The sequence below is a fragment of the Frieseomelitta varia genome, unplaced genomic scaffold, assembly GCF_011392965.1.
Source record: "Frieseomelitta varia isolate USP_RPSP 00005682 unplaced genomic scaffold, Fvar_1.2 scaffold_263, whole genome shotgun sequence".
Classification (NCBI taxonomy): Eukaryota; Metazoa; Arthropoda; class Insecta; order Hymenoptera; family Apidae; genus Frieseomelitta; species Frieseomelitta varia.
Genome location: NW_025109994.1, coordinates 121,818 through 140,428, shown reverse-complemented (window position 1 = coordinate 140,428; position 18,611 = coordinate 121,818). Strand labels below are relative to the sequence as shown.

At 41.4% G+C, this 18,611-nt stretch overlaps 2 protein-coding genes across 6 annotated transcripts in view; one reads left to right on the top strand and one right to left on the bottom strand.

Moving 5' to 3' along the window:
• LOC122528818 (glutamate receptor ionotropic, kainate 2) overlaps window positions 1-18,611 on the top strand; it is a 296,492-nt gene that overhangs the window by 246,054 nt on the left and 31,827 nt on the right. For all 4 annotated transcript variants that reach the window (XM_043654346.1, XM_043654347.1, XM_043654345.1 and 1 more), the window contains exon 7: window positions 11,864-12,031. In XM_043654346.1, the coding sequence (XP_043510281.1) occupies window positions 11,864-12,031 (168 nt within the window). The remainder of the gene's footprint in view (window positions 1-11,863; window positions 12,032-18,611) is intronic.
• Window positions 702-17,727, bottom strand: LOC122528820. Of its 2 annotated transcripts, none has more exons than XM_043654350.1 (2): window positions 17,282-17,727; window positions 702-1,154 (listed from the first exon to the last, which is right to left on the bottom strand). In XM_043654350.1, the coding sequence occupies exons 1-2, from the start codon at window positions 17,412-17,414 to the stop codon at window positions 868-870; spliced, it is 420 nt and encodes a 139-aa protein (XP_043510285.1). In that variant the 5' UTR covers window positions 17,415-17,727; the 3' UTR covers window positions 702-867. The 2 variants fall into 2 exon arrangements, with proteins under 2 accessions (XP_043510285.1, XP_043510286.1); XM_043654351.1 differs by having other exon boundaries at window positions 17,592-17,727.

The following is an 18,611-nucleotide window of genomic DNA, read 5'->3' as shown; positions in this document are numbered from 1 at the left end:
CAGTGCGCGGAATAATAATTTTTTAGTAAGAAAAGAGATTATATATTTTCTGCACGAGAGTTAAATGAACGAGAGAAGTGAGAACGAACGCAGAATTTGAAGTGAAATATTTAAAAATTTCTCACTCGTAGGAACGTTTGTACGTTTAGTATTAAAATAAGGCAATGTCCTTAACCTCTTGCGCTGGAATAATGTGCCACGCATATCGCAGAATTTTTTGTTCCAAAATTCCAATATTTCCTCGTTTCGAGTATATTTAAGTGAAACGAAATAGGCAAAACAAGTGAATAAATTTATTACTTCTCAATCATTTCTATCCAGTGAGATCATACAATTATTGGACAACGGTTTGGTCACTCGTTATGGTCCGCAATCAGCTGCCAGCTGCAAGTGTTTAAAACAAGTCTCATAAATAATTCTAAATCTCACCGTGTCGATTATCACCGTGTGTCTGTGTGTATTGTGTAGTTAGAAACGGAAGTGTACACCCTTCTTTCGTTAGTTTTCACCCTTGATGCGCGGATAAGGACGAGGGCAGCAAGGCCACGGTTAGTTTCAGCAATTGTTTCCTCCTGCACGGCGTCCTAGAGGTATTATTTAGTCGAGCGCGAAATAACAGGTTGCGCGGCGAGAAAAGAAAAAAGAAAAAGAAAAAAGAAAAAGAAAAAAAAAAAGAAAAAAAAAAGTGAAACACCGGCGCAGATTGTTGGCGGCCGGGCCTTATAATTATAAATTACTCGTAATACAGGGGCAATTTGTAGTTCCCTTCGTCCACGGGTTCGCCTCGCAATTATTCGGTGGATGCGTCTAGAAAATGATTCACGGCGGCGATCAGAAATGAGGGGTAAAAGAGTTTCTCGGTTCGTTCTACGTGTGCGCGAGTACGCCGCGTCCAAGAATTACTCCGCGGCGTATCTGTTCGACGGTCGTTCTCTCTCGGATCGCTCGTTGTAATTGGAAAATTCGTTCGCTCGAGGGCGTGCACTCCTCTCCGTAGCGTGCATTTATCAGGTCAGCCCCATAAATAACGTTGTTTCTTGCGTTCCGGTAAATGAAGACGGATATATCTTGTTCATGCGGCATGCATGCGAGATACTTTTTCGATACACCGCCGTCCAAGGCCACGCAGATCCTTTCCCAGCGGCAGACAGCGCCTGAAAAGGGAACGAAAAATAATTGCAAGCGAGATTCGTCGTGTCACACGCAAAGATTCCTCGATATTATTATTATTATTATTGTTAATTGGTTCGTTGAGACGTCAGGATAGAATTCTGACAGAAGGAACCAGGTTGATCAAATCGTTTCAACGACAGTCGTTTATTTATTTTGTTGGTTTTACCCGTATCCGCGGATAATTACGCGAATCGTATGAAACTTTTCAGCGTTATTTTCTGTGCAATATAATTCGTTGGAAATTTCCTCTCGGTAAAGTTTAAATCAACGCGTTACGTGTTACGGACGACGACGACGACGTATAAATCCTTGATTCATTATTTCGCATCGTAACTGTCGCGAATAACCTTTGCGCGAATTTCTGCGCGGCGCGCATTGGATCGTTATTTCGCGTAAATACGCGATTCTAATCGATTAATCGCTTTCGTAATAATTTGGGTCAATTATCGCTCGTTTTGTACGAGACCAGCAACCGTTCCAATACTTACCAACGACGCCAACGTCCATGCTCTGGCACGGCCGGAATATATATATATATATTATAACCTTATATTTATCGTGAATACAAACACGTCCGATAAACCTCTTAACCAACCAAAAGGATACACGAAAATGCATAAATTACGCGTTTAAATCTTTGGTAACGACATCGAGTTAATAAAAACATTTGATATCGAATTTACGTTTACAGGCAAGAAGTAATTACACGCCTCTTAACCGGATACTTCGCTCCGAGAGAGATTATTCGCAATCCGACGTCTTTTAACGGATTCAGAAATATCGCGTTCGTTTACCTTTATCCGTCAAAGAAGAAGAAGAAGAAGAAGAAGAAAAAAAGAAAGAAGGAGAGGAGATCCAACGCGATCGCGGGAGAAGTGATTTTCTAGGTTTTCGCTGCAGTTGACGGCGAGAAAGAGAGGAGGAGAACGGCAGTCCGAAGTAATTAGCAATTTATCGTTGTCCACGGTTGGTCGGGCTTCCTCGAAGCATCGCTGATCCGGTTGAGTAATCGCGGCAATATACACAAGCGAGGTCGCTTTGTTGCTGAAATCGGGAAGTTTACGGCGAAGTTGCGATTTTAATTGCAATTAAATTCCTGTCGTCGCGTCGATGCTAATTTCAAGAAAAGCGTTAACTGTATCTGACATCGAGCCCGACAGCGGAATAATATCTTTTCCATCCCGAAGATTCTTACACTCGTATATTTATATTTTGTATAAAGCGATTTTATTCCGATATATTCCAATCTACTACGTTTACTTACTCGCAGGACCGCGAGTGGCAGAAAAATCGCGCGACAGTTGAAAAGCAATTTCAACGAATTATTATCAATCTCCCTGCCAATTTTAACGTGCCAATTTCATTTTTTATTTAAGACGCTTGGGAGTTTTTCGAGAGGAAAGTAATTAGGGGCTTGTTAAAAGTTTCGCAGCGGCGCGCCGCGATTGATTTAACGTCGCGGTTGACATGTTAAAACTTTGCAAAAACATTATAGAGGAACTTTATTAGGAGCTCGTAATCGCCGAGCCTGTCAATTATTCAAATTCATTAAAATGCAACAACCTGAGGGGCTTGCTAAGCATCGAATGCTTCCTCGAGCTTCCTGCCTTTATTGATAAATTGCTGGGACGCTGTCAAAACTCGTCGAATATTTATACGGAGCAAACCATGGGGCCCGGCTAGAGTCTTGTAATAAACCGCTGTTCCGATTGTTTAATAAATAAAATAACATCGAGAGATCGTCGTGTTCGATGTATTATCGAAGCTCATCATCGTTTGCGAAAATTCGTCTGGAATGTTAAGAAGAATATTTAATAAGAACATTCCTCGTAGCGAGCTATTGTAAGATTTAAAGATAAAGTGAGAATATTCCTCGCAATTACAGTGAAAAGCATTGTACCAATGAAAAAATTCTCGATAATTTGGAATTTCGTAGAAAGAGATCACACAACGATCCACTTCGTTTCATTTTAAAGCGTGAAGCCTATACTTCGACAATCGTGAGTTTGTCCTTTTCGATGAGTATTTTACATAACGCAGCGGCTGGAAAATTGAAGACACGAAATTCTCTCGAAAATTCAAACATGCGCGAAAATATCGAAAATTTTCTTCATAAATCCACCATGGTCTTGAAAATTGAAATTTCTTCTTAAAACTCGCTGCACGAATTTTTTTTCATCTTCGCCGTTTTGTCGAGCTTGGAATTTCTTGAATTTTTGTCGTACGACCCTAATACTCAAACAGCACGGATAAAATTGTACGACGAGTTTCAGAGAAGGTGAAACTTCAATCTTCAAAACGATGGATCCAATCGTGAAGAGAAAATTTTCAGATAATAGTTTGAATTTTAACAATTTACGACAAAAATGTGTCTTCAATTTCTCATCCACTACGCGATGTAAAACTTCAAAATAAACGAACTCACGATCGTCAAAGCGGAAGCTTCGTTCTTAAAAAATGAGACCAAGTGGATCGTTGTACGATCTTCTTTCAACAAAGCTGTTTAAATCGTTCACAATCTTTCATTGCCATTGATGCAGTTACGTACCTCTCGTTGCGAAATTTCCGACGAATGACTCTCTACGTCAAATTACCGTTCTCTGTTCCGAATAAACAACGATGCTCCCCGATTCACGTTTCAAACGATCCCGCGGAATAATTAGCAGCGCAATTTGCTCCGCGCGGAAACGAACGCCAGTCAGCAATAAGTGATAAAAAGTAAATCGCCTGTGTAACACCCGTGTGTACAATTTATCTCGGCGTCGTGTCTAGCAGATTTCAATTTAGATCCATTAAAATGCAAATTAGAGACGGTATTTGTTCAGACAGGGTTGTTCAGATCTGCGCGCGTTCTTCGTGCGTTTCCCCACTCGCGCCAAAGTACACGAGCAAAGATTTGTCGCGGCGTCGAGCAACAACAGCCCTTCCGGTTCGTTGGTTTTTCTTTGATCCGTCCGTGTTCCGTTTCGCGCTCAGCTCGTTAACCAGCCGAGGATCCGAACGAAACCAGTCGATCTTGTTCCGCGCGATAACACGATCTCGCGAAAGCTCGATCAGCCCAGTGACAAGCGATATCGTCGATAACGATCGAGAGCCACGTACAATCTCTGAGTCGCTGTATCTCGACTCGTCCGCGCGGCTTACGTCGGCGCCTCGTTATTTAAAAGCGAAATTTGCAATTTACAAGGCCTCTGTTATTTTCAGCGTTAATCAGTCGGGGAACGATAGAGCGATATTTTTCAGGAATTTTCCACACTCTCCAGGGCCGTGGAACCCTGACGGAAAAATGGCGTTGCGTTGTTCCATTGTCAGTTGGTCGTGTTAACCATTGTGATCGATAAACGACTCGTCGATGGGAAATAATTGCCGGGTGATCGAGTGGAGCCGATCTCTCTATCGGTAGCGCGCCGCGACAGTTAATAAACACGCGCCACGCGATTTCTCGGAGCGTGGGAAATTTCTTTCCCTTGGGGAAAAATCGAACCTCGGCCGTGGCCAATCTTAAAAAGTAAATTTATGCTGGCAGGACGATTTACGCTGGTTACGTCCTGTGTAGTCTGGCGGACAATCTCAGATCACGTTCGAGAAACAAACGCGCGCGCGGAGCGGGTATTACCGGGTATTACGAAACGTTCGATCGAACGTTCGTCGTTCGATAAACATACAATCCCGCCAATTTTCTCTCTCCCTCCCTCCCGCCCGTTTTCGCGAGCCTAACGTTATTAAAACTCGATCCCCTTTATAAACAACGAGGTTATCAAACCCGCTGGTCCGCGGGCGAACGTTTCCTCGCTGATGCTGATCGCTCGTTTCGGTCCGAGCGTTCGAGTAAACATCGCCCCTCCCGATACTCATTACGCTCGCCAATATCGTGTAACCCGGCTCTGTGTGTGTGTGTGTGTGTGTGTGTGTGTATGTGTTCACACACGACGACGAAAATCGTCGTTCGTGCGAAACTGGTTAAATTCGTTTTCGAGGTTCGAGCGTCAAAGTCGATGTCAAAGTCCCAGAGTGTGTCGATTGTCGCGAAGTATCTTCTTTTTTTTTTTTTTTTTTTTTTTTTTTTTTTTTTTGTTTAATGGACACTCTCGAATTCAACTGGACTAGCGTACGACAATTGAAAACATTCGTGGAAAAGTTTCGCGGGCGACGACATTTTGGGCGAATTGTTCGCGAAAGAGAGGACAGCATAGAAATTAATTATGACGGATATACCGCGCGATATCACGAGTGAATAGAACGCGTTGTCTGTACGAACGCGCTACAGCAGCTGTGTGCCAGCTATTTATTTTCATTTATATGATTTAACTGGCTTTCCAACCGGCGAGCGGTGGATCCTGGTTCATCCATCAAGCCGATCTCTCTAGGAATTGATAGGACTGCTACGTTGACGCCGGCCGCGTTTAACGACCAGCGAAATTAATGAAATTCTAATTGTTGGGAAGTTTGATTGACGAAGCACGGTCGATTAACCGTGGTAACGCTATTAAATTTTATCGAGTCGGCACACGAGAGAGGCAACGCGCTCGCCTCGTCGATCGATGAACTTTTAGAGAAAATAAAAGTCAGCGTGTACGATGGAAATAGGAGGAAAAAAAAAAGAGAGACCGGAAAGTGCATTAAAGCGGTTCGCTTCAAACAAGTTAAACGGCGCATTAATTGTCGTTCTAACGATTGATTTATTCTCGCGAAAGTTAATTTAAAATACGGAAAGCAGAATCGAATTGAACGGATAGGGAGAGAGAGAGAGTGAGAGAGAGAGAGAGAGAGGAGCCATGCATGTGCTATGTGCGTTTCGATATCTCTGTTTTTAATTGAAAAAGAAAGTTTCGTTTGTCAGAAATTTGCTTTTTTATTAGGAAACGTATCCGCTTTAATCAACCGTGGTTTCGAAGCGAGCATAATTTTTCGATATGACACGCGACGAACATAATTGCTCTTTATTACCGTACAGCATCTTTATTATCATAATGCTGGCGGTGTTCCAATAAAAAAAACCACGGCGACAGATTTACGCGCTCGTTAATTCACGAGACCAACTTCCGGCTCGTTCGTTTACGAAATTTATCGAAATAATTTCTTCATTTCTTTTTTTAATTTGCTTCTCGAGTTGTATTCGCCACTGACTTGATGAACGAATCAATTAACGACGAACCTTTACAGATTTTCTATAAAAAAGAAGAGAAAAAATTAGAATTTACAGACTTAAAATTACAAATTTACGAATTTATATAAAATGGGAATAGTACGCGTCGTTCAATCAAAAGACGTTTTCCTCGTGCACCATCTCCTTTTTACGAAACAGATTTTCTATAAAGAAGAAGAGAACCAAAAAAAATTACAATCCACAGACTTAACATTACAAAGTTACGAATTTATATAAAATGGGAATTCTTTTTTTAACTTTGTCACGCTGCTCGATCGAATACGCGTCATTATCAATCAAAAGATGTCTTCCTCGTACACCACTCACTCCCTCTTCACGAAACGTTTCGCTTCTTTACAGATTTTCTATAAAAAAGATGAGAACCAGTAAAAAATTACAATCCACAGACTTAAAATTGCAAAGTTACGAATTTATATAAAGTGGGAATTCTTTTTTCGTAACTTTGTCACGCTGCTCGACCGAGTACGCGTCGTTGTTAATCAAAAGACGTCTTCCTTGTGCACCACTCACTCCCTCTTCACGAAACGTTTCGCTTCTTTACAGATTTTCTATAAAAAAGAAGAGAACCAGAAAAAAATTACAATTCACAGACTTAAAATTACAAAATTACGAATTTATATAAAGCGGGAATTCTTTTTTTGTAACTTTGTCACGCTGCTCGACCGAGTACGTGTCGTTGTCAATCAAAAGATGTCTTCCTCGTACACCACTCACTCCCTCTTCACGAAACGTTTCGTTTCTTTACAGATTTTCTATAAAGAAGAAGAGAACCAGAAAAAAATTACAATCCACAGACTTAAAATTGCAAAGTTACGAATTTATATAAAGTGGGAATTCTTTTTTCGTAACTTTGTCACGCTGCTCGACCGAGTACGCGTCGGTGTCAATCAAAAGACGTCTTCCTCTTCACGAGATGCACCATTCACCTCCTCTTCACGAAATGTTTCGCTTTTCGCCGACGACGTCACGTAGCCGGGAATGTTTCACGTGACAATTGCCACGAGAAGGACAGAAGCGTTTCGCATTCGAGGCGTGCACGCGGCATTTTTATCAAACTCGCGAGGATGTCCTGTCCGCGAGATAAGCGGGGAATTACGTATGTGGTACGTGTGGCTCGGTGCAAATCACGGATAGCTATCGATCTGCCGGTTCACTCGACAGTCGCATCCTTCCCTCTTGACTGGATACTTCTCATACATGACTCTCTCGCGTGAAAGAGAAAGAGAAAGAGAGAGAGAGAGAGAGAGACTCTGCTACTTTCGTTTGTCACGCGGTTTCGGCGCTAGTCTGCCAAAGTGACGTTCCACGTCGCTGGCTCGACGTGGATTGAAAAAGAATTCCGATCTTTCCGATGGAAAAGGGAGATCGTTTCCTGTTCGTATCGGGGACGAAAATAGATCAGAATGTTTATTCGCCACGTGTCAGATTTTTCATATCTTCGCAACGTGAAATGTCCATTCTCGGTGTGACTTTTTCCCCTGCTCGTTGAGGCAAGCTTATTAACCCGGTAATGGTATTATTAGCATCGTGCATCATCCTAGCAGAATTTCGCGAGTAATCAAATTCTGTCAGTGACAAATTTAATGCGACGAAGAGGGACTTTATCGAGATAAGCTCGTTAATCCGGTATTGGCTAATTATTAGGGCCATGCATGCAGAATTTGTCATAGAAATATATTAAAAAAAAAAAAGAAAGAAGCTTTAATCGATCGAAACTGAATATATTTTGGATCGTGACGATTCGTGGAAATTGGAATCGCTCACGTCGATGAAATTTATTTACATATAATCTACTGATTAATGAACAATTCGCGCGAAATCAGTCGCGTTCATTATCTGTCAACCAGATAATGTTAAAATGGTCGTAATTCGGCGAGTGGCGAGCATTTGCATCGACAGGTTCATTTTTCCCTCGAAATTACCATCTTCCGTTCGTGCGAGCGGATGGTTTATTAATTATCGATAAACGGGTCAAAACAGAATTTACTCTCTCTCTCTCTCTCTCATTGTCACTCTCTCACTGCCTGTGCGAGTAAATTCTTATTTTCGTATTTTAGAATAATCCCCTGTCTAATTTTCGCGTCTGAAATTAGCTACGTTCAAGAGCGACAATATCGACAAACTTTCAAACTCGATTTTTCTCGAGAACGAGGGCACGAATTTTATTCTTTCCTTCACACTCATTTCTCCACGCGGAATTATCTTTCAGCGGTTACGAGACGCTCTATCGATCTATTCAGCACGTTTCAAAAATCGACGCTGTTAATCAATAACGACAATCTGTCAATCTCGTCTGTCTTTCGAGAACCAGAATTAAAATTAAAATTACCAAAGTGGTCAAAATTATCAATTTATAATTTTTGTTCAGACATTTCACAGGCGTAAAACAGTGTATTTCTAAAGATTTAGATAACTTTTCGTAAAATATATAAATACAAGCTTGTACACTTTCTATTATTTGTCTTATAAAGTTTCTCTATTCATTGAATTTCAATGTCTCTGATGGAAAATTTTACGATTCAATCGTCGGTAGTTCTAGCGTTAAAATCGACAAGCGATCCGCGCCAGGCAATTGAAACCCGAGAAGTCGAGACGTCCAATAGAAGGGGGGCAAACTCTTCGTTACTCGACGATACGAAACTACATAAATAACTCGACGATAATAAGGAGCGAGAGCTAGCGCTGTGCCCGCTAAATGCTCGTAATAAGAAGCTTAATGGCAACGGCTACTGCAACGACGATAACAATCATCATCATAACCGTAACAGTCATAATAACCGTAATGACCAACGGGACGCGATAATACGTCGACGTCGTAGAATTCAGGGAGGTACGTGGAGATTTGTGGGCTCCGAAATGCGGGACCACATCTACGCGAACGACCATGACTCTCCCCGTCGCAAATCAGTGTTTCATGGAGCGAGCTTAATCCGACGACAGCCGGTTCAACGACTCGTTAACGCGTACATTCTTGCCAATCAGTTTTCTCTCTCGTCGTTCGAGTCAGAGCGGGGGGAATTCAATTATTTCGTTGAGTTTGATTTGAAATTTGACTCGAAATGTTCTTTTAATCACTGACGAAGTGACTTACGGAGGACTGTGCTATGGGGTGAAAGGATATTCCTCTGATTTGGACGTAGTAGGTTTCAAAATTTTCGCTCAACTGTTTTCTTTTTTTCCAATAGTTAGTTGATTAATTGCATTTTCCGAATCTGCGACCTTGCACACCTACTATGTTGATATCTTCATCTTGAACTGTCTCTTGGTAATTTTCAGTCCGGTTTCGGTCTTTCAATTTTTTTTTTTTTGGTTTAATTCGACTTTGCTAATGTAAATTTATTATAGCCTATTTATTGTCGTTTAGTCGAGGCGTTAATAGCCACGGCAATTGTTTTATAACATCAAGTTAGAGGAAATTGAATATTCATCGTACAGGGAAATCAACGGTTCCCTCGTGTCTGTAAGTAACTATCAAACGTGTCGCAGCAAATGACACCGGAACGTCATGCAAAATTCCCTCCATTTCCTCTGTTGGAAATCGGCTACAATTTAGATTTGCTAATTTTCCAACGTTCGAGCAAGCTGAATAAAAGTCAGCAACAGCTGGCTGGCAACGATTTCAACACACATCGCGGATCCCATTCAAACTCGGAAACTATTGAGAGTCACGTAATTTTATCGAGCCGAGGCGACTCTGAGAGGCAGCACTCTGTCCGCGCGTCGCTGAAAGCAATATCGCGACGTAAAGAATGAACGAACGAGACGTCGTCCCGAGGCGAAGTGAGGCGATGATCGATCACCGGTACGGATCGATCGGGCCACGGGTGCCTGGCGTGTATCGCGAGAGGCCGGTCGATCGTTCGATTGTAAGGGACAGCAACGGATCGGCAACCGGGCGAACTTATCTATCCCAGCCAGGACACAGGACAAAGGATAATAAATGGCCGCGGCGGGCTGTTGCTTGAGCATTCGAAAAGGTGGACGCGGCGGCCCGGCGGAGTTGTGCTTTGAGGCTGGCCAACTTTAAATCACACCGGCTGTCACTACGATGTAGATAGCTCGAGCTGGGAGCAGCAGCTCGCTCCATTCTACCATCGAGATGTCTCTATTTCTGTCGATAGGCGACGTGCCGCGCGTCCAGCCAAGTAATATCTGTCCTCGCGAAGCGTCGTCCGAGACGCGTTTACGGATTGAGTAGCAAGACTCGATCGATCGTTAACAATCGGTGGCTGCTTAACTCTCTCTCTCTCTCTCTCTCGCTAAATGAAATTTTCTATGATTCACTTGTGGAAATGACTGCAATTACTGAAGACGGTTGTCTCGGTGTTTGAAAGTTGCACAAATGCTGGTGTACAGGTGAATTTTAACGTTTTTGACGTTAAATGCGCACAGATAGCTTACGAGTTATGATAATATAACATTAACGCTGGAACCAAAGTGGTCAAAATGACTAATTCCTAGTTTTCTTTAGATATATTTTTTTTAGATATTATATGTATATTACAGATGCAAAATAGCGTATTTTTAGAGCTATGATAATGTAACATTAACGCTGGAACTACCAAAGTGGTCAAAATGACTAATTCCTAATTTTCTTTAGATATATTTTTTCTTAGATATTATATGTACATTACAGATGCAAAATAGCGTATTTTTAGAGCTATGATAATATAACATTGACGCTGGAACTACCAAAGTGGTCAAAATGACTAATTCCTAATTTTCTTTAGATATATTTTTTCTTAGATATTATATGTACATTACAGATGCAAAATAGCGTATTTTTAGAGGTTTAAATGATTTTTTATAAAATACATGAATAAAAGTTTTCTACTGTATTTCTATTTTTTTTTTCTTTTCACTTTAATATCTCTGATGGAAATTCTATGCTCTAGTCCTTGGTAGTTTTAGTGTTAAGCACGAGTATGAGAGAGAAAGAAGGACAAATGAGAGAAGATGTGGATCTGATCGTTGAATAGAGAAAAGTAGAGTTACGTAAAATTGAGTAGATCTATCTAGCTCGATTTAAGTTTCAAATTTAATCTCAAGTATATTCAAATATAATCTCAAGTATCTGAACAGTAAGTTAAATGTATGTACATATTTTGGCGTTGATCGTTCGACGTTATCAAATCCCGCGAAACTTCTCAGACATTCGAGAAATTTCTGTGTTCGCCGCGTTAGAGTCGTCAAAATTGTTCGACCACGCGTGCACGCGCGTTCGTCTGTCGTCGATCTGAAAACGACAATAATTCCGAATATCGGGAATATGACAATTTTTCCCACCGGAGGGGACGTGGAAGGCTCGATAAATCTCAGGATTTCTGGTTAAACGTCGAGCGAACGGTGATATTAAACGTTTATATCGGCGGGGGAGCGCAATAAAATTCTTGGCCGAGCAGCATGCAAAAAGTAGACGATCAGTCAGAGAGAGAGAGAGAGAGAGAGAGAGAGAGAGAGAGAGAGAGAGAGAGAGAGAGAGAGAGAGAGAAAGATTCATAAAGTGAACCGAATTCCTTGCAGGACCTGCACAGCGTCGATCTGGAGGAATTCAAGCACGGCGGGACCAATATCACTGCCTTTCGATTAGTGGACCCGGAAAAGCCGGAAATACAGAGGGTCGTGCAAGATTGGATCTACGGCGAGAAACGTTACAATCGAGAGCTCGATATGGGACAGAGCTCGAACAAGGTACGACGAAATGTATCGCCCGATATTAGCTATTAATTACAGCAGTTGCCATTGCTTGCAGAAACAGGTTGATCGTGTCGCTGAATTTCCAATATTCGTCATATACCCCGCGCGATTCAATCTCCACGTTTGAATTCTAATTCTAACAGTTACGATCGAGTTCTGAACGAGTGCGATTGAATTCTAATTTCCAATTCTAATTGTTGTCATTTTCCATTTCTTCGCTTCTCTGCAATGGAACATTCAATTCTATCACTTTGAACATGTTGTTTCTACGAAATACGAAAGAACTTTGTCAACAAAAATTGTTTAGTACGAAATATGAAGGTAACAGTTCTTTTGTGAAAGTTTAGCCATCTCCGCTTTTTCAAATAATTTATCTTTTTTGGCAAATGCAGTTCGATAATTTTTCTACGAAAAAGAATATTAAGTATGTTAATTTAGGAAATACTTTGATCCTTAACCTGTAAAATCTATCGTGCGAAAAAACGAGAAGAGACAGGGGCAGTATTCTTTCACCTTTATTCTACACTTTACAAAATTAAAGTTAGAATATCTTCCGAACTATTAACTCTTCGATATAAACAGGTCGATATTTTTTTTTTTTTTTTTATAGAAGATAAAAGACTGATGTGTTTTTTACAGAGGTGTATAAAAGAATAGTTTCATTTAAAAGTCACAAGGGTAACATTGAAAAATGTCTAAAATTCTCGTCTTACAAAAGATCATTACGAAAAATGAGAAGAGACAGGATCAGCATTCTTAAAATTAAAATTAAAGTATCCCCCGAACTATTAATTGTTCGACGTAAGCAGGTCGATACTTTTTTTCTTATAGATAAAAGACTGATGTATAAAAGAACATGGAGTTCCATTTAAAAGAACCTAACCCTTGTACCAAAAAGCTTTTGTCAACAAAGTTGTCTCGTATCTCCAAGGCGATCGATCAGTCACCTTGCAACGCTAGTGGCGGCAATTTCAATTTCGCGACGCGTTAAAACCCTTTGCGCTGGCAACTGGTTCGCGGACCATAACGAGTGACCAAACCGCATACGATAATTCGTCGCTCTCTCTTTGTCTTTTGAACTCGTCGGTATGACATCACTGAATGAAAATAACTACGAATTAATAAATTTATTATTTGTCGTTGCCCGGGTTATATTTAACTAATTATTTTTATTAAATATCTTATTATATTTTATTAAATAATTATTAAGTATTTAAAAATAACTGAGAAAATATCGCAACTGTGGGATAAAGAATTCTCGACGTGCGTGGCAAGATGTTAAGTCGTAATTCACCCGGTTCGAAAGGGATGATGTGTTCGTTGGAAGCGCGTCACGCCGACGAGGCGCAGGCGAAATTTCAACGTGCATTCCGCGTGCGAACATAATTAGCGGCGCGAAGGACTTTAACAATTACTGGCTCGCGGTGTCGATGTAATCGTCTCGTAGCAACAACAACAGGTCTGCTCTCGAAACCTCGTGTGCGCCACGCGAACGCGAGGATTGTTCCACTTACGCTGGCCGCTTACCGCTTTGCCCTTCCGCAGTAACACTAATTTTGCATTCTTCGCGCGCGATCTCGCTTGACGGCTACATCGATCTTCCTCCGACTCGCTCGGTGCTGCTGTTCCGACGCCACCACCTCGCGTTTGACCGAAAATAAGCTGAAATGTGCTACATAATTCGATATTTCGCCGTTCGAAGGCTGAAAAGGGAGGGCGTCATGGGAAATTGAGTTGCCTCTGGCGTCTATGGACGATGTATCGCAAGAACGAACGTATTGGCGAGATGAAATGCCGATTAGTTTCACGTCGAATTCGTTCGTCCGTGTGGATATATTTGAACGCTTCCGATATACGAAATAAATAACGTGGCTACTTGATTTTAAAATCATTTTACCAATGTTGTTTCTTTTCTCGCTGGTTTCCGTTTTCTTGAAATTGAAAATCGACATATTAATATCAGTTGTTCGCGATCCTGTGATTTCTACATTAGTTCATAGGAAATACCATAGGATTTTAATAATCATTGATATCGATCAGTTGCTTCCCCGCAAATTTCCTTTTATCGTGTCGTATCGTAAAATAGGTGAAGAAGAATCCCCAAATGACTATTAGCATCGTAAATATTTCGACTTATTCGCTTCAATTTTTCGAACGAAAAATATTCCAACCTCTTCGAGCCGGACAACGTGAAATATTTGTTTCGCCCGCCGTTGGTACCGCCGCAAGAGGGTTTTAAATACCCGTGGAACCTCTTTATCTTAACCCCTGTTTGACTCTCTACTTTGCAACAGTCTTGAATCTCGAGTTTCGAAACAAAGTCGCTCGCAACTTTTCGCCCTGCGGAGCCGGAACATAAATAAGTCGGCGGTCAACTTGCTTTCGGTGGATCCGGAAGGATCCGTTGCATAAGGAACTTTGTCCAGCAAATTGCAGAGCTCTCGCTCGAGCTCTGCTGCACAGGTAACAAATCTCAGACGCGTACGTGGCGTGGTACGTTTTTTTAAAACCGCCCCTATTCTTGTTCGTCTTCGATCTCTGCTACCTTATTCATACGCGTCTGAAATCGTTCGTTTCGAAGCTGTCGAGCGTGCAATTTATCGTTGTTATATTATATCTACGACGAAATTCCTTAATTTTCTTTCTCAGATTTTCCGCATTCTCTAAATTCCACATTTTCTAAATTTTTCAGAAAATCATCTCTTAATCTGTGTTTCGTTCGTCGAGTCGCGGCGATTTTGAAATATTTGCAGAAGATAATTACAACGACGTGCAAAGTATATTATTAACGTGTACCTTACAAACTTTCCACTTTGAAATATTTGGAACACTTCGTTGCTGCTACCCTTTCGAGGCTGAACGAATTTGTCCCCGAATTTCCCAAATTTCCAAAATTCTGTTGCACTTTGTAAATGCAAATACGCGGTACAATTTCGTAATTCACGGGAGAGGAATGACAGGGAACGAGCGCTATTTTTCGCCACCTCTATGGATACGAATTCGCAGGCAATTTCGCTGCGGTATTCGATTGATCGCGCGAATTTCGTCGCGGAAATTGCCTATGCAATTTACCTACTTCCTCCGCGTGTTCCTCATTCTGCCGTGTATAAACCTGCTAACGAAATGGCATCGTGTTGCGTGATACGCACGATCTGAACGCGCGCAGATGCACACGCACTTGTATTCCCATTAGATATCCCTATTTTCTCTGTTTGCCTCGATTGGTGAAACGCGGCGAGGTGAAATTACCGGAACGATCGATGATGCAATTGAACGTGAAAGGACGGTGGCGGAAAATTTTTTTCACCTGCCGCTTTATTCGGACAATTCTGCCAATTTTGCAATGTGGCCTGACAGAAAGGTTCGAAGTTCATTTTCCCCCGAATTTTTCCCAGCCAACGGCCTCGGAACGACGCGAAATTAACAAACGAAACACTTTTTCTCTTTTATATTTTAAAAGATTTCCCTGTTCGAATATTGGTAATGGGAACGGATATGTGTAGAAGTGAAACGCTTCGCTGAAGATAAATATACGTTCGGGGAAATTGTCGAAGAAAACTTTGATTGAAGGAGGTACCGCATGTACGTACATACGAGATGACTATGCGAAGTGAAGGGAATGATAGGTCTGACCGGGACACGTGTGAAAGTTTCCACGTTGTTTCAATCGAAAATTCTGACGTTCGTTTGCTCCGTAAATACGACAATAATGTCCTATCATTTGCAATTAAAATATCGAACTTGGAACAATTTCACAATTCACTGCATTCCCGTCCCTCGCGATAATTATTATCGTTTTGCGTTCGATTGTGCCGAGATTCCTCGGCGATTCGATCGTCGCCAAACATTCTTCGATTGGAATTCAAACAGGTTTACGAACCGAAAGTTGGGTACCTAATTGCGTGGTTCTTGGAGCGATTCGTGAGGCAGCATCGCGGAGGCAGATTATGTCATCGCAGCGCGCATCTGGCACGGCATCAACCGCGGAAAAGTTGAGCAGTGAATCTGGACGTTCGGCCATCTCGTGGGAAGCAACATCTGCCGCGACCGACGCCAGCTTTCACGCCCATAAAAAGGTTAAATTGCATCGACGCCCTCGCACGTTCGCGCGAACTTTGGCCGAAACATTTTTGTTTGACGGACGTTATGCGGCCAGTTGGAGATGAACTTGATGTAGAATACAGGTCGCAATCAATTGTTTTATAGTTTGAATCGACACGGGATGAGAAAACTTATATTTTCTTCTTTTATATTTTCACTGTAGAATATCTCCTCACAAACGTCCAACCTTTGTCTCAGATTGTGTCGCGGTCTTTTTCCAACGACTAATAATTCACAGAGGAATCACACAGAAATGAAAGAACTGGGTTTCAAATTTAAATTTCACAGCGCGAAGCTTTTACTCTCACAATCCGGGATTCATTTTTCACAAAAAATAATTTCTTTCTCTGTCACGTAGTAAAGATATTGTTTATCATTTGAAAATACCGAACACATTTTTTCATGACTGAATCCACCATGAATTCGGAGACCGAAGTTTCTCGTTTATAACACCATCTAAAATCTTTTCGCTGTATAATTTGTGTGTGTGTGTGTGTATAACTATTGAAACGGAATTGAAGAAATTCTCGGACTTTGTCGAATTTTCGTTTCGTCGAAAATTCAAAGTTCAATAACTTAGCGAAAAGAGATTGCGCAGCAAGTTTTAGGGGGATCGTTGGTAAAGGGAAGTCAAATCCAGAAGTCCTTCAAATCCACAGATAGATTCAGTTACGAGAAAAAAAATTGTTCAACGTTCGAATTTACAACATTTCCGAGGAGAAACAGTATCTTTACTTTCCCACTTACTGGACGATACAGAAACATTTTCCGTTACGAAAATATAACAGCTGAAATTGAGTTTTTCGAACGTTGAAAATTTACTTACGCGAGCAAGTAAGTTTCCGCAACGATTTCTTCAGTTTCCGCGGAATTGGAAAATTTCCCTCTCACTACTAATTAGAAGAAGAGTCCGGTGAGATATTCCGCGTAGAGCCGCTTTCTGGATAAGCTTCTCGAAGAAAATAAGAATCACAGGGAATTCACCTATGAAAACGCAAACAATTGAACGGGATCAGCGGCCGGGCGTGCGAAAGAGGGGTTAAATAATGGGAGCTGGAATCGTTGGAAGGCACCCCGGGGCCATTCTAAGGTTGCCGAGCTTTATATCTTTTTACCCACGACCCTTTTCTGCCTCTCCTATACCTCTCCATTCATTTCTCTCCCCGTTGGAGGAGGCCACGCTTGTTTGATCCCTGACCCGTTTATAACGCGAAGGAAACCACCCCGCGGAAGTCGGCCCACCGATGGCGCTGCGCTCGCCGACGCGCTTTTTCATCGCAACTTCGTTAAATTTGCCTCGTTCGTAGCCGTTTGGTTGAGACAACGTTTTGACGAGTAAATCAGCCGGTTGTCGTTTGTCTTTTTCTTTCTCTCTCTGTCTCTCTCTCGTCGTCTTTATTTCCTTTCTCGTAAATGGCGTCCTTCCATCCAGCGACGAGGAATCGATTCTCACCAGGCATCCGGAAGCTAGGACGAAAAAAGGCTCGCGTCGCCGCGCCGCTGGCTTACAAAGGCTCCTCTCTTACAGAAAAGGCGATCCTGGATTCGATGCATCCTCGTTCCGAGAAAATTCATCGCGGGCCGTGTTTGACGCGGTCTGAAATAAAAATAAAAGTAAAAAGAGAGTAGGAAAGCCTAGAATAGGAACTGGAAAGCGACGGGACTTTAAAAAAAGGAAGGAAAAAAAATATTTTGCTATGTAACAAGATATTTTGGAAACGAGAGGTTTACGGGGGAAAAGAGAGGGTATCGGTTTCAACGTGGACTTTGAGTTCGATAGTTATTTTTTCATACGTTCCCTATTTTTTTCGCATTTTCACCTGCTCCGTACTATTGGTCGCATCGCATTAAAGTTTCCTCAGTTTTGTATTATCCCTTTGACACGGTATTTGCGTCTGTTGCGCATACATTGGAAAATAAATGTTTCTTTGATGAATCGACGTTTTCTCTCTTTTTTTCTCTTAGACCATGGGTGTTCAACCTTTTAGATCTTCTGGGGCTCATTGGCCAACAAAAATTTACATATGTTTTTTATCAGTTCAATGTAACCTATATTATTTGCGAGGATATTGAAAACAGCTTTTATACTGAAACAATACATTGATTATATATATTTAAATTAATGGAAAAAAATAGAAAAATTTTTCTTCATAAGCACTCCCTAAAAGGGACATTCGTAGTTAAAATAATAAAATTCTCCTTCAATTATTTCAATTTTGGTTTAGACTCTTCAATTGTTGATACGTGTCAGAAAGTCTCAGACAAGTAATTTCATTAATCTGCTTCATCCTTTTGCCTTTATCCCTACCGATATACGATGCAACACATTTATAAGAAGTCTTGATAGATTAAGAGAATCACGCAGGTTTCACTCTACGGAGGGGTGAAACTCGCGAAAGACAAGTCCACGGGGCGAACTTGCTCCACTCGTAACCAGTTCTTTATAACTAAACTGATTTATTCGTTGAATATT

Coding starts and splice junctions, on each gene's coding strand:
- LOC122528820 (XM_043654350.1), bottom strand. CDS start 17,414: ATGAAAAAGCGCGTCGGCGAGCGCAGCGCCATCGGTGGGCCGACTTCC. Junction 1,155..17,281: donor GGAGAGAAATGAATGGAGAG/GTATAGGAGAGG, acceptor TTCCCTTTTCAG/GCGCTGTCTGCCGCTGGGAA.